General features: G+C 53.9%; 1 protein-coding gene across 1 annotated transcript in view; it reads right to left on the bottom strand.

Annotated features, from left to right (window-relative positions):
* MYO18B (myosin XVIIIB) overlaps positions 1-15,933 on the bottom strand; it is a 250,800-nt gene that overhangs the window by 221,101 nt on the left and 13,766 nt on the right. Inside the window, exons 3-11 of the mRNA XM_059409906.1 lie at positions 14,253-14,411; positions 10,668-11,930; positions 10,045-10,111; positions 9,209-9,321; positions 7,766-7,942; positions 2,982-3,180; positions 1,504-1,646; positions 583-683; positions 195-258 (exon numbers count right to left, since the gene is read on the bottom strand). Coding sequence (XP_059265889.1) covers positions 195-258; positions 583-683; positions 1,504-1,646; positions 2,982-3,180; positions 7,766-7,942; positions 9,209-9,321; positions 10,045-10,111; positions 10,668-11,930; positions 14,253-14,411 — 2,286 coding nt within the window. The remainder of the gene's footprint in view (positions 1-194; positions 259-582; positions 684-1,503; positions 1,647-2,981; positions 3,181-7,765; positions 7,943-9,208; positions 9,322-10,044; positions 10,112-10,667; positions 11,931-14,252; positions 14,412-15,933) is intronic.

Below are 15,933 nucleotides of genomic sequence, written 5' to 3'. Positions count from 1 at the left end.
TACAAGTCCCAGTTACCCTATAAGCCCAGGCCCCACAAAGGTAGCCCTTGTGTCCCCCACACGACCGGTCCTTGCCAACCGTGTCCCCCACAGGCAAAGGAGAAGAGTCATGCAGGGAACCCCTCCGTCATGCTCCCATCCTGGCCACAGGGACACACACATCCGCACACTCCTCGGAAGGACCTCCTCCTTACCTTGGGCCATATGCCCATGCCGAAGGAGTGACTCTCTGCCATCTGGTGCAGGTACAGCTCCGTCCTGGAAGCAGAGGAGGGACTGGAAGTCAGGGAGGGGCTGCCCACACCAGGGCCCTGGCAGAGCACATAGTCCTCATGGCAGAGGGCTCCCTTGCCATGGTCCGGATGGCCCCAGCGCCTGCGCCAGGCCCTAGTCCCATTTCTGGAATATTCTGCACTCCCTGCCCTTCTGTGGCCCTTCCTAAGTGCCAGGAAGCCCTGGCCTGAAGAACATAAACCACATACACCCAGGGGACAAGAAGCTAACGTGCTCTGGGGTCATATCTGAACAGCCAACCTGAATGAGTCCTAGCCGCCTGCAAAGTTCAAAGATGCCATCGCTCACCTGAGATCCAGGTCCAACCCTGCCAGCATCTGGGAGAAAACCTCGAAATTGCCTTCTCCTTCTGGCTGCTGGGCCACACAGCTCTTCTCCAAGAGCATTGTCTGCAACAGGAATGGACACAACGTGGTTGGCCTGCAGGGTACACCAGACGGCGGCCCCGTTGGGGCACCCCTCTGCCCTGATGCACTCTTGGGGGCAACAGCTCACAGCCACACTCTGTCGGACACTTCTGTATAGAACCTGCGCCCTCCTTTTTCCCACTGATTCAGAGCCCGTTTAGGGACTTGACTACTGCTGTAGATTCATTCTGATGAAAGCATCCAAAGGTAATAACAATTAAATGGAGCCACTCTCCAACATATTCGTATTTAACAGAAGCTTACCAACCAGACCCAAGTGGTGATTAACAGGGGAACTGCAGGGCCGGGACAGAAAAAGGACTTATTTGGCATCGGTGAGTTTTCTTTGAGTCTGGACATTATCCCTGCTCAGCATACAAACCATCCTTCTAATAACCTAATCCTATTTTCTGCTCAAGCAGCATGTTTGAGGTGGGAAGGGGAGCAGCACTGGTGATCGTGGAGATAGGAACAAACAGACCATGTGTTGGTTACACACAGCAGGGCCACAGAAGGCTGGCGAGCGTCTGTTTAATTTCAGCTTATGCTTTTAAGAGCCAGCTAATGAGAGGCTGGGTTACATATTTACCCATGAATATTTCATCCCTGCGACATTCAGAGGTGCAGACGGGCTAGCAATGCTCCGGGGTGCTGAGGGAGGAGAGGGCCATGGCTTGGGGATCCACATCCATTAGGATACATGCCAGGGTCCCAGGTGGAGGCGTGACCTCTGCTGGGTGGAACTGGGACACCCAGTTCCAGCACCCAGAGCCCTCCACCCCCGTCTGCCCAGAACACCCACCTGGAGCTGAGCGGCCGCAACTCGCCCCGTGGCATTGAAGTCCAGCGACATCACCATGGCGACCCGGGTGGCATTGTAGCTGTGGCCAGTGGACACAGAGCCAAAAGCCCGGAGAACTGTGAAGGTAGCTCGGATCTTCTCCACTGTTGGAGGCATGGGGCAAGGTGTCACTTATGGCCCAGGAGCTGCAACCCCACCTCTCACAGGACTACCTTCCCTGCTGGCAACTGCACTGGTCCAAGCCCATCTGGCCCCAAGCCCCAGCAGGCTCCCCACCACCTCTCCAGCTCAGCACTAAACCACAGACTTTTCACTGCTGCCCGGGCTGTGTACTGCAAGCAGGGTGCAGGGGGAGCAAGACTGAGTCAAGGAGGAGAGACTCGCAGGGCCAGGATAGATACAGCCTGATGACAGGGGCTGCCTGGGCATGACGCAGAAGGGCAGAGCATGAACATTCTCAGACCTGCTCTGAGGGAGCTCACAGGGTAGCAACAGCCTTGAAAAGCCCTCCAGTCTCCCCACAACTATTTATTGGGTACCTACTATGTGCTAGGCACTGTGCCAGGCACCTGGGTACAGCCTATCCTGACTCCCACCCCCCAACACATGCACTCACAGCAGAACTACATTTTGAGAAAGCCAAGACTGGTGCCTCTCCCCATTTTATCCCCAGTTCCTAATGTGAGTCAGATGAAGAGCAGGTGATCGATAAAGGTTTGGAACAACTGTAGTGAGACAGCAGCACACACAGTAGTAAGGGGATTTGAATATGGGCTCTGCCTTTGCTAGTTATCTAACTTGGGGCAAGTCGACCTCTCTATGCCTCTGATACCCCATCTGAAGATGGAGATAATCATTGTACCCACAACTCTCCTTAAAGCCTAGCTGAAACATCATTACCTCAAGGAAATCTCCACTTCCCACTCCAAGGAAATCCCCACTTCCCTCTCTTCTGGGCTCCCCCCACTGCCCCACCTCTCTCCTAACAAGCTCTGCCAGCACTGTGTGCAGAACATGCAAGTTTGGAATATATATGAAGTTCGGTTTCCCTTCTAGTTGTCAAATCCTCATGAGCATAGGCCCTGCCCTTCTGTCTTTACTTATTGGGTTCTCTGTACAGTTGAGCAGGTTGTGCACTGCATAAGGACACCTTTTCTAAGGGGCACATCATTTACATCATATAATCATAGGTTTATGTATTTATTAGGATGATTTCCCAGCACACAGCAGACAGGAGTTTAGTTCTAACAATGTCAGTATATGATGATTTTTCTGCCAATAGCTGTGAATGTCTTGAGGAAGGTTGTCCAATGAACCACAGGTGGCCCTGCCCAGAAGCAAGAACAGCGTCTGCCCATTGATGCTCAGTGAATGCTAGCTGAATGGACATAAGGAGGAGAAACCCAGTGCCCACTCCAACTCTCCCCACCCTCCCCTACAACCCACCCCCAACACGTGTTCCCTGGAGACCACTATACCTGAGACCCTGCCATCCACACCACCTGCCATTGCCACCAGGTGCTCCAGGAGCTGCTCACAGCAGGTGGTCTTCCCAGCACCACTGCGGCCCAGGGCCACGATGCTCTGGTCTCTCTGCTGGCTCAGTAGCACCCAGTATGCCCGCTGCGCCAAGGAGGCCAGATGGGCTGGCAGGCCATCCCGGCGGCCCCTGGGCACCTGCAGGAAGATATCCTAGGCTTCAGTCTTTCCACCCCGGCCAGTGCTGAGGGAGCATTCCAAGACAGTGCCCCACCCCAGCCTTGAGCCCAGATTCATGTCCTGTCATCCTACCCCAGCCTTTTCAGAGGAGTCTTGAATGTAACCAGAAAAAGCCCAGCCTTGGGGTCTAGTCTTGCTCTGACCCACTGTGAGTCCTTCAGCAGCCTTTGAGCCCACTCCGAGTCTGGAGCTTCTCTCTTGCTCCTTGGAGGCTTGTGTCAACTCATTATTGGATAGTACTTGCCCGGAATGAGGCAGCTTGATAAAATGGCAAGATTGATTAATAATGTCTGCCATGGAAACAGAATGAAGCACAGGGTAGCTAATGCTATGTATGCCATGTATTTGCCATAACAGTTTTAGGTAATACCTTAGATCCTTCACTCCATTCAGCCATCCACTCAGCCATTCATTTACTCTTCATTCAGTTAAAAAATAATTACTGAGTGTCTACTACATGTGAGACACTATTCCAGGCACTGGGGGCACAGCACTATACAAATCGGGGAAAGGAAAGCCCTACCAACCATGAAAAGATACCATTATATACCTATTAGAATGCCTAAAAAAAAAAGTTTAAAACTAATTTTTAACACCCACTACCAAGTTCTGGAGAAGATACAAAGCTACTGGACTTCTCATACAATGCTAGTAAGAAGGCTAAAATGACACGGTCACTCTGAGAAAGAGTGAGATATACGCTCAGCATCCAACCTGGCAATCCCGTTCTTAAGTATTCACCCTAGAGAAATAACTGTGTGTGTTCACCAAAAACCTTCAATGGTACCGGCTTTATTGGACATATATTCAAAATCACTGGAAACTAGGAACAACCATTGGCAAAAATTGCCATTTAACGAGGGAAAGAACGTAAGCAGCCATTGCCGTTTGAGCACTGAAAGTCCCCTGTCCCAGAAAACCCCTCTATCCTGGGGAAACCAGGACAGCTGGTCACCCAATGAGTGGCACACACACCATACAAGAACCCGGGCCAGTGGCTGCAGTGACATGGGTGAACATGAAATGCATCCTGGGACGTAGAAGAAGCCAATTCAAAGGTGGCTGGCTGCACTGTTCCAATGACATGACTTTTCAGAAAAGGCCCAACTCTAGGGACAGAAAAAAAAACCCAGATCAGTGGATTCCAAGGGCAGGACCATGGGAATGGAGAGTGACTATACAGGGACCAGAGGACTAGGAACAGCCCTGTAATTGATGGTGCAGTTGGTTAGCGAACTACCCATGTGTGGCTGAAACTTATAGGTCTGTAGGCTGGAAAGACTGAATCAAACCGTATGTAAATTATACGTTAATGAATCTGATTTAAACCAAAACAGCGTTGCCCCATGGAGCTTGCTTTCTGCTGGGAAGAGCCAGATGATAAAGAAAACAAAGAATTAAACTAGATCTCACAGGAGACGTTGTAAAGCCATGAGCCGGAATAAGATCACCAAGGAAGTGGGTGTTTAAAGAGGAGGAGACAGGGCACCTGGGTGGCTCAGTGAGTTAAACCTCTGCCTTTGGCTCAGGTCATGATCTCAGCGTCCTGGGATAGAGCGCTGCATTGGGCTCTCTGCTCAGCAGGGAGCCTGCTTCCCTTCCTCTCTCACTGTCTGCCTCTCTGTGATCTTTCTCTCTGTGTGTCAAATAAATAAATAAAATCTTTTTAAAAAAATAAATAAATAAAGAGGAGGAGACAAGAGGGGAGGAGACAAGAGGTGTGGGACAGGCACTGGGTCTTGGGGAAGTCAGGGAGACCAGCGAAGGAAGCTGAGGAGGAGGGCCGGCAGGACAGAAGGAAATCCAGGACAGGGGAGACCTGGAGCTCAGGAAGGGAGGGTCTGCAGGAGAAGGGGGGCGTGGCTATGCCAAATGCCCTGGGGAGTAAGGGTGGGGCAGGTAAGGGGAAACCAGAGTCTGGAGCATTTGACAAAGTCTGCTTAGCGTGGCCTTTGGGTGGAAAGCAAGAGGCTGACAGGAGGCAAAGTGGTCAGTGGAAAGGCACCAAAATGGGCAGGGCAGCGGGCCCAGCTGGAGGAGGACATCCAAAGCCTGGCATGACAAGTAGGTGAATATGGGGCCCAGTGACACCCCATCTGCCCTCTCCACTGCCAAGCAGGGCCAGGGGCTCAAATCCCCACATGGTGGCTCTTCCCTTCACCTGGACCTTTGGCCTGGGGCTGAGGGCCGCCCCCAGTCGTCAGCTGGCCTCCCCTCCCCAAGACACCCAGACACAATAATGAGTCCCTGTCCTGACACAAAAAACAGGGCTCAGCAGGATCCCCAGAGCTGGCAAAGGTGGGACACGCCCCCACACTGGCTGAACATGGCCTTCAGGCAGGCCACAGGCAGAAGGTTCTGGGATCTGAATCCCAATGCTGCCTTCCACTCTGGAAACGCTGAAGTTCAGGGAACAGGCTATCCCACCTGTCAGTCCCTCAGAGGTTTGTGGGGGGCTAGAAGGACAAAGGGAGGATCCTCCTAATCCAGGCCCCTTTGTACATAAACAGGTGTGCATATGCACACGTGTCTTGCATGTTGGCACATGTTGGCGTGCTTACGGGCACACACATCCAACAGTGGCAGAAGCCGCAGTTACACAGAGCTGTACCCATCTAAACTACACACCCATGCTCACACCCATGCACCCAGCGCCCCCAGGCACACACTCAACTCCCAGCCATCCCCAGTGAGAGAGCCCTCACCCCCACCCCGCACCGCCCCCACGTCGACCCAGTCCCCACCCAGCCCATCTTGGGGGTGGCCCCAGGCCCAGGCTCACCACAGGTCACTGCTCCCACCTGGTGGCCATTGGAGGAACCACATGTGACTCAGCCAAAGTGTAGAAGGGAGTTTCAGGTTTGGGTTTGGGAATCTGGACCTTTGAGGGGGTCCCATCCCCATCTCAGAGTTTCAGGGGCCCGGGACATCACCTAAATCCTTACAAGGCATATTCCCAAAGCCTGCACTTTCAGCTTCTCAGCCCAGATTCTGTAAAGAATGCCTCAGTCCAGAACAGTCAGCAAGAATCTGGCTCACTGTAGGGGTCTGTACAAAATCTCCTGGAGGCTTCTAAGGAGCAAGAGGCACCATGCAGCTTCTTGGGAGGCTCGGAGGCTTGAGACTGAACGAGCAGAAGCACAGCCCTCACAGCAAGGGAGGGGAGGGTCCACAGGCCCCAAGACAGCGGGGCTGGGGAGCATGGGAAGGGGTGGTGTGGTGTCCTGGAGAAGAGGGATCTTGAAGGGGGATTCAGAACCACTAGCCTTTTTTTTTTTTTAATGGAGTTTAGCATCATTCGAGGGCTATGAGTAGATTGGTTCCTTGGCCCCCCAAGATGTAGCTTTTCATCCCCAGTTAACAGACGAGAGAACAAGGCCGAAGAGAGGTCGTGATCATTCCAAGGCACTCAGGGGGCATTAGCAGCTGTGCTAGAGGCTTGTGCTTTCCCCAATCACGAAGTCCTCGCCACGGCGCCCAAGTAAGACCTCCAAGCAGGTGTCATGCCTGCACTAGATCCAATTTCCATCAGCACGGAAGACTGTCTCCCACCTCTGCTGAAGACCCCCTCCCCCAGAAGCTGGCATCATGCTCAGGGAAAGCCAGAATCCTTACGGCCACGTGGAAGACCTGCTGTGATCAGTCCCCGCTGGTCCCGGCCTCCCCACTCTCTCCCCAGCAATCAGCTGCTCTACCCACCATTGTCTTTGTCAGTGGGGGCCTGTCTTCCCCCTCCAGAACGGAAGCACCACAAGGACAGTCTGTCTGTCTTCCTCCCTGCTTTTGCACCCCCATGCCCTGCATCGAGGAGACTCTCCGTCAGTATCTCAATCAACAGCCTGGGGGACCAGGAGGCTATCTGGCTCAGGTGGCCAGGGTGTGGCTGCAGACATCGCCACAAGGGGACGCTGAGAGATTGCATTTTCTGGGACTGTCTGCCCAAAAAAAAACGGGCCATTTCTCCACTTGGCAGGGAGAAAAAAAAAAAAAAAAAAAAGGAAAAGCAGAATCAATCGGGGCTTCTGGTTCCCGATTTATGTGGGTGTCTGGAACCCTCGAATGTGCAGTATGGGGTTTGAGGCGCAAAAATGCTGATGGCCTGAGTTTCACCCCCAGCTCTCCCCTTTGCAGAACTGGAGGGCTGGCCCCGCAGATCTCGTCTACCAACAGGCAGCAGGTAAAGGTCCTATCTCTTCAGGGGTGCGTGAGTATTAGCTGAGATACTCCGAAAAGGTACTTGAAGTAGCACCTGGCCCAGAGCTGATATTAGTTCAATATTTCTGTCATGATTATAGTCTCTAATGTCCCTGTTTGTTTCCAGCCCTGATTCATCCATCATTCCCCTCTCCGGAGGGGGGCTCAGATGGTCCTTGATGCCCACGATGCCCACAATGCCCCAGATCTTCTATCTGGCAGGATGGGACTCACAGACAGGTTTGCAGGGGGCTCCAGCTGCCCCCTGCTCTCCCCTGAGATGCAGAGGGGACACCACCCCACCCGTCAGGTGCCCTTGCCTCCACCATGTCCCCATGGTCCTGCTTACCTTGCCTGCAGAGGGCGCTGGGGGCCCTGGGGACTGGAGGACGATCAGGTCTGGCCCCTTGAAGGTGTGGGGCAGCTGCGCCCGGTATCGGTGGAGAAGCGTGTTCAGGACACTCGATTCGTTGATACTGACCAGGGAGGCCAGGTCCTCAGCCTGGTCCAGCTCAGGGGGGTTGGCCTGTGAAGCATCACGCAAAGTGTCCTGTGGGCCTCCATACTACTGCCATCACCCCTACACACACACACACACACACACACGCATGCACACACACACATGCACACACGCAGACACGCATGCTCACATGCACACACGGCCCCAGTGACCCTCTCCCTGGAGAGCTGTTTCCCTCAGACCAGGACAGAAAGTGAGGACTCCAGAAAGAGAGAAACAGAACCATACAAATGAAATAAGGACAACCCTACCATCACTGCCCAGGGAGGGGAGAGGCTCCAAAGAGAGCCAGCAAGATTCGGACAGCCTCCCGTGTCTCAAACACCACAAGAAGGGGGTTGTTCCAGAGAAAGCAAGTGTGCGTGCCTGTTGCCCCCTCTCTGGGTTTTGCCAGGGAGTCCTGCAGGTGTTCTGTGAGATTCGGGGATGAAGGCCAGTGGCTAAACAGCCCCATTTCTCTGATAGCCCATCATGCATTGATCCTTTGGATATGCCCAAATTCTTCCGGAAGCAAGGGACAACTGCAGCTTCTCTTTGGGGCAGCCATTCTAAAAGCCTTCCTACTATTCTTTCCAGCTTCAGAGAGTTTTCTGGGCCCAGTGCTCTGGGGTTTGGGTGAAGTCTGGGCTCCTCACAGGTCAGCGGACGCGGGCCCACTACAAACTGTAAATACCAGCAGGAGTAGAGGTCCTGGGGCCGGCAGAGGGCAGAAAAGGAGGAATAATGAATGAGACCCACAAGGAGCTGCTGGAAGAAACATCTTCTTGATTAGTAGGCTGTGAGAGGTGGAAGAGGACGAGGACAGGACACTTTTCCCCCATCATTAGACTCTAAATCTCAAAAAGATTTATGGTGTATTATAAAAATTATACAAAATGTAGTTGGGCTTCTCAACCAAAAGAAAAGTTAATGCCCCTAAATAATAGGCCATTGAAACCTAAGCTATAGCTGCACATTTGGCTCTGAGTTCCCTGGCAGCCAGGGTAAAAAGGGAAACATGCATCTGCAATGTCCATAAAACGAAAAGCAAGCACTTTCTTGGATCAAGAAGAACTCCCAGTTCTGACACATATGTCTGTTCTTGTATCCTCGCTAAGAGAACGCTGGGATAGAGCAACGACCCCATGACAATATACTGCCAGGAGAGCAACAGAGGTCGATGATGGTTTTCCTTACCACTCCCTCCAGCATGTGCAGTCAGATACTGGACCTCTCTTGCAGGGCTGGGGAAAGAAGGTATGGAGCATGCGGGGAGGGGGATGTAGGGCTCACCCTATGAACATGTTCCTCGTCCACCTCGGTGATGGTTTTGTCAGCATCGATGAGAAGTCGTACCCTTCCTGCCGGCAGGTCAGCTGTTCCCTCATCTGGCTTCAGCACAGTTGCTGGTGACAGTGCAGAGAGAGAGAGAGAGAGAGAAAGGCTCTAAGCCGAATGGTCAGACCACAGAGCTTATAGAAGGATCAAATTATGACCCTGAACCCTTTGAGGACAGAAGCTGAGTCTGGGTTAATTGGGCTTTCATCATCTGGCTCAGTGCCAGGCTCAGGGTAAGCACCCTGGTACTGAGGTGCACTGACCCATCTTGTATCTACACCTGGGAGGGGAGACAATGCCATACGGGTTGCCACTTCCCCTTCCAGGGTTCATGGCAGACATCACTAATCAATCACTCTGCACAGCTGTGTTCTGACGGGGACGCATGATTGCTTCTCAGTAGAGGGTGGTCACAACGAATTGACAAAAGCGGGCTTGTGAGGTGAAATCTCTTTGGTCATTTGCACTTTTTGCACTTTTTGCACTCTTTGCCTCATTGCCTCAAGGAACCCTAGAGGAGACAATGCTCAGAGCATTAGTGACTTTGTTAAATAATGAATTCCCGAGGGGCAGTTGCCTTTGGAAAGATCAGCTACGTGGGTCAAATGACACTCAACTCTTCCCAGTCCAAAAGCCACAGACTCCTATCCTAGACTCAGTTGCTCCTTGCCCCTCCCTTCCCGCACCCACCCTCCCCACAAACGGATTCAGCAAATATGACTAGCAGTGGAGGGGCATGAAAGGGAAATACTTAGACCCTCCCCTACTTAGGTGCTAACACCCCTGATTACCAAGAGAAAATCCATCCTTCTGAACCAGCCAGACTTTCTCTGCCTCGTACCATCTGTCCTCGGGAGCCTGGGAGCAAAGATCACATAAATCAGACCAAGAGGACACTGCCTGCCCTACCCCCCAACACCGAATCAGCAGAGAACCCTTTACATGGGAGTTTCTCACTGTGTGATCTGGGACCACTGAAATCAGAATTTCCCCAAGGGAGAGCAAGGAGGGGGCTGTTTATTTGCAGGGAAATGCCTTGGCCTACCCCTGGCCTTTTGAATGGAGGCTCTGAGGCAGGGCCTGGGAATCTGCATTTTGAGCACTCTACAATTTGCACAACCCCAAGTTTGAGAAATACCATGTGACACCATGAGTGGACATCTCCCACTCTTGGGACCTCCTTCATGATTCCTCCAGGACAGGAATAGTGGGGGCTTCCAGACCCCAGCATATGGAAGCGTATCAAAGAGGAAGTGTTACGCCCTCTTCTTGAGTGGGCCGTCCCACTCCAATTCCCTGTCCATCTCCTATCCTGCCTTATTCACCCCCAGGAGCAGGTCCTTCCCATCCGTCTATCTCTGGAGGGTCCCTCTTGCCCCGCCCCACTCACCGGGGCTGTAGTCCAGTCCCTCACCTGATCCAAGTCTTTGCTCCCCTCCAGCCGGTCTGGCCCCTCTTCACTCTCCTTCTGAGTCTGAGGCCTTTCTGCCTGGCCCTCCAGAGCAGATAGTCTGGGTCCTTCCGGCTCTGTCTCCAGGGTCTTGGCCCCATCATCTGCTCCCACACAGGACTCCCCAGCTTTCTGCTCTCTGCTTTCCGGCTGGCCCTCCTTCCCAGCAGGCACTGGGGTCTCTCTGCCTGCACCCACCTCCTCGGGGGCTGTACGGCCCTTCTCTGTCTTCCCCCCAGCTTTACCTGCCTCTCCAGACTCACCCTGAGGTTGCCCTTTCTTGACTACCTTAGCCTGGGGCTCCGCTGCCTTCCCAGGCACACTCTGAGGCTCCCCCACTTTCTCTACCTGTCCAGGAGCTTCCCCCACCTTCCCTGGCTGCCCCTGCCCTTGGCTCACTTTGTTCTCCTTGCTCTGTGGTTCCTCTGTCTTCTCTGACTTTCTTGGGCGCATACCTTCTTTGTCCTTCTTACTCTGGGAACCGTCCCACTTGCTCCTTCCGCCCAGGGAAATGCCCCACTTTCTCACCTGGATTTGGGCCCCAGCCCCCTTCCCTTCACCCCCTTCCTTGGAGAGATTTCCCTTTGCCATCTTGTTTGGGGGGTTCCCTCCCCCTTTCTCTGCTGTCTCCTGCCTCTCCCCTTCCCATGGCCCCTCTCTCCCCTGGACCTCACCCCCTTTCAGTCCTTTGGTCTGGGGGGCCCCGCCCCCTTTCTTCCCTGAACCTTGTTTAGTTGGTAGCACCTTTCCTGGGTCCCCAACACCCTCAGTCTGAGTCTTCTCAGCCTTTGGGGCTGAGTCCTTAGTGCCAGCCCGGGGACCATGAGGAGTCCCGGGAGTCCCTCCCTTTTTCTCTCCTCCAGGGTCTGTGGCCGGGGGTACGGTCTTGCAGGTGGGAGCATCAGGGGGCTGGGTCTGCTGCTCCAGCTTGGCTGAGTCCGGGTCCAGCTTGGCCACCATTAGCAGCACGTCACCCCTCCGCACACCTCTCTTGAAGGGCAGGGGTTTTTTGGCCGGTGTCACCCCAGTGCCCGATTCCTGAGGCTTCTCGCCATTGATGCTGGTCATTGGCACGGGGTCTGTGGGGCTGGCCCCCTCGCTCTCCTTGGCCGGAATGTTGGAGTTCTGTGGAGAGCTTGACTGGTTGCCTTGGATAATTTGCTGGTTTCCAAATTTGGTGCCACTGTTGGACCTGCTCTTGGGTTGGCTAGTGGAAATTTCTGGGGTCTAGGAGAGAGAGGCCACAATCACACTTAGCTCCTTGCTGACCTGCAGGATTTGGGCCAAACAAGATAAGCAACCCTACCCTCCCTCAATCCCACCCATGGACTCTCCTCCTTTGGTTGTTAGTCACCCAAACCTCCAGTCTGCTCTATGGGGGAGGTGGTGCCCCCAGCATCACTAAAGCCAAGAGGCAATTCACACACGTGCATTTTACAGATGAGCAAAGCGAGGCCTCGACCATACACGGTGGTGGGACCTAGAACCCAGCTCTCCCAACATTCGCTATGGGTTTCTTTCTGCCTCAGGGTGGTTCCAGCCCCTCCCTGTCTCTCCCTGCCGCCTGGCCTTCAGGAAACCAAGTCAGCTCGCTCAGCTTCGCTTCACCTCCCTGCAAACTGGGGGCAGAGTCTGATGGCTCCCTGCAAGGATTACATGAGGACCTTGTGCTGGGTGGGGCACCAGGTCTGCTAGGGTAAGGAGAGGATCCAGTTAGCTACCGCTTAGGACAAGAAAGTTAAATTGGCAAAAGTCAGTCAGGACTCACAGCGTCACAGACACATGAGCTCCAGCCCCAGGAACGTCTTGGCCCCCGGTCCAGACACCTGTTGTAGTCTGAGGCTTGTCTGTTCTGCGTCCTGGCTAAGTCTCTGGCTCAGCCTTGGGGTGACAGTTTGTCCCCATCCTGTGCTCAGCTCTGCTTCTTCGCTTGTGCCCCTTGACACAAGCACGGCCTGAAGCCTTGTGGGACACTTGCCTACCCAGGCCTCTGTGGCCACACTAGCCACCTTGCTCCCTAGATTGGCCCTTCCCGAGGCAGCTTGCCCGAGCAGAGAACACATAGACTCCCGTCCTGGCTCAGCTTCTGTCTGGCCTCATGACCTTGAGCAAGTTGCTTGACCTTGAGGACCTTGCATGACCTTGACCTGAGGTTTCTCAGTCCCTGCCTCTGAGAAGTGGGTGTAATCCCATCTACCCCATTGTGCAGAGGAGCTCAAAGGAGCCCGTGAGCAGCAAAGTGAACCCCATCTCGTAATAAACAGCACACGCTCACGACCTAACCACAGTATCTGGAGGTTGACTTTGGCCCCACTTATGCCCAGCTCAGGCAGGGGTGGGGACAGAACCCATCCTCCCTGTAATGTGCCCCCAGAAGACTTGGCAGGGATATTTCAACAGTTGCTGTTATTCAGCTGCCGGAGAGCCTCTTGGAGGCAGGGAAGCCATTGTAATTGGACAGGTGCGGGCACGTGGGGGGCCGGACAGGCTCACAACAGCTGAACAGGGGTGGGAGGCAGAGCCAGGCTGGTCACTGGGCCCAAGCCAACTCCAGCCCCCACGGCCACCAGAACGCTAGTGCATTGCAGTATTTTCTCCATCCCAAGGGGGTGCTGGAGAGACATGAGGAGATGCCCTGTCTGTCCGACAGTAATAAACCCAAGCCCACCTGCCTGGTGTCCAACTTCATCATCCTGCCCGGGGTTCCCTGGCTAGGAAGGGAAGGGAGGGAGACAGCACTGGCTACCATCAGGGTTGAACTTGCAAGTCCTTAAAGTACAGGGGCTGTATCTTGTCCTGCAACAGCTTCCATTCCACAGCACTATTCAGAATAATTAGGGGATTTAGCGGACACAGACAAATCAAAAATGATGCCAGCTGCAGCTGAGTACTGAGGTCCCTACTTGTGCCAAGCATTAACCCTCTAATGATTGGCATGTGGCCCTTCCGAGGAACTCAGGGGAGGGGCAGCTGGAGGGCGCTGGGTGGCGCGGCTGGAGTCATGCCTGTTTGCCCCCTGCTATGGAGAGGTTTCCGTATTTTAACAACCAATATACCTATAACCAACAACAGTCACTCAGGATCTTTCCCATGTAAAGTAAGCCAACTCTGGGTCCTTAGCTAACATCAAGCTTCCTCTTTCTGCAAAAGTAGGGGTAAAAAGATCCCCACAATTGCACATCAGCTCATAGCCTTCATTCAGTCTTTAAACAATCATTCGTTGAGCTCCCCTCTAGGCCAAATTTTACAGGAGGGGTTCCATATATGTCACCATGCCAACCACAATTAAGGCAAACTCAGAGGGTGCTGTGGGAATCGGAGGAAGGAAGGCAATAGCAGAGCTTTCCAGAGATGTACTATTTGAGCTGGGTTTTGAAGGAAGCATAGGAGTTCAGTAGATCAGCTGAAGAAAGGACATTCCTCCAAGGGGGGAGAATAGAAGCGAAGGCAAGATGGTGGCTGACTTAGGAGGCTCATAGGACAGGATGGTGGGGGTTGACTGGCATCCCCTGGCACCCAGTCCCCTTCCCCAGGGTGGGGGGCACTTACCTCTTGTTCTGGAGAGGCGAGTGCTGCCTCTTTCCTCAGCCTTGCTTCCTTGGACTCTTTCTCAGTCTCCCGGACCAGTTGCTTAATGAAGCCCCCTGGGATGACGGAGAAAAGGGGAGGGGGTGAAGACGGTGGAGGGCTCTTGTCCTCCTCCCGAATCTGTGTTTGCAGAAGCAAAGAAGGAAAAAGCTCAGTAAGTGAACCAGTGGGAGCAAGCAGACCTTTGAGAAGTTGGCAGTGGAGCCCAGGAGGGAGCCAAGGGGGACATACATGACCAAGCATGTGTATGAAGCAGATGGGGTTGGGCATGGTTCTGGGATGCCTTGAGACAGCGCATGGAAATGGAACGCATGAGCAGCAAAGGCCCCCTCGTCCTTGTGATTTCTGCCCAGACTGAATTTCCTCATTATGTGAGTTTGGCCCGTCAGTTCCCTTCCTTGGCTTGGAACAGACTCAGGGAGGACCCGGTCTGTAAGGAACTTTTCCGTTGTCGGAAAGGGGGCGGACCCCAGGAAACCAGGCACATTCCCCACCTCAGCTTGCAGTTAAAACACCAGACTGACATCTATGGCACACCAGGAAGGTGGGAGGGTAAGAAATGGTTTATAACCATTCCTGGCCTGGCCTGTGGCTTCTTGAGGGTCCTTATACCAGGACCCAGACAACCAAGGGCTCCCCAGCACTGGCTCTTAAAGCTGGCAGGCTGGATGCTGGCATTTTACACCAGAAACATGGCCTCAGCCCAAGCTGGTTGGAGTTGGCATGTCGCTGAGTCTCCTGTGTGGACTGCAACAGCATGGGGACCGAGACAATGGGACCTGCTCCGGCCAACCGGGCTGTATCTTTAACTGGCATCACTGTGACCGCCCAGGAGGGGGCAAAAAATCTGCAGGGCCCCCTATGGTAGAGCCACACACTGGTTAAAACAAGGTCCTTATTAAGGTCCACCTATGTGGCTGGCAAAAGACTTGGTCTCTGCAGCCTGCCTAATAGGAGGGGCATCCAGAGGAGACAGGAAAGACCAGGAGACAAAGCAGAGGCCAGGGGTTGAGGCTGGTTGATGCAGACCTCTGCCCAGGGAGAGAGAAGCAGGGAGCATGCAAGGCTGGGCTCCCACGGACTCCACGCCTCTCCCTTCAGCAGGAACCGAAAGCCATGTCATTAGACAGAGTGAAGCTCAAGGCACCCTCAGCGGGTGTCAGCCTCTGCTTTCTGCCGGGCTGTTCTTGACGCGGCACCCAGAGCAGTCTGGGAGGGATAAAGGCAATCAGAAGGCAGCCAGAGAGAACTTCTCCACCACCCCACCCCTCAGGCTCCAATGCATCAAATTGTACAGGAGGGTGGGAGGCGCGGAGAGGGAGATGGCAGCATCAGAGAAAGAGACAGCCCTTTGTGGTATCTTGTGAGAAGAGACGAAAGGGAAAAGAATCACGGGAAAGAAGGGCCCGGTTCCAGTTCTCCATGGTAACAGAAGGCAGGGACCACAGAAGCCCATCCCCACGGCAGAAGTCTGGCAGCCAACATCTCTGTCTTCCCCCCGCCGCCCACACAAGCCCAGTGCTCCTGGAAGCCGCCATGATGATCCAGACAGGACAGCCGGTCTACCCTCATTCCCCACCCGCCTACTGAGGAACCGGAAGAGACTGGGCAGTCATGGGAAGAGTTCAAGGAGTTCATGAAC

Source organism: Mustela nigripes, chromosome 8 (assembly GCF_022355385.1).
Source record: "Mustela nigripes isolate SB6536 chromosome 8, MUSNIG.SB6536, whole genome shotgun sequence".
Classification (NCBI taxonomy): Eukaryota; Metazoa; Chordata; class Mammalia; order Carnivora; family Mustelidae; genus Mustela; species Mustela nigripes.
Note: the sequence above shows the minus strand (reverse complement) of the source record. Positions and strands in the feature narration are given on the sequence as shown.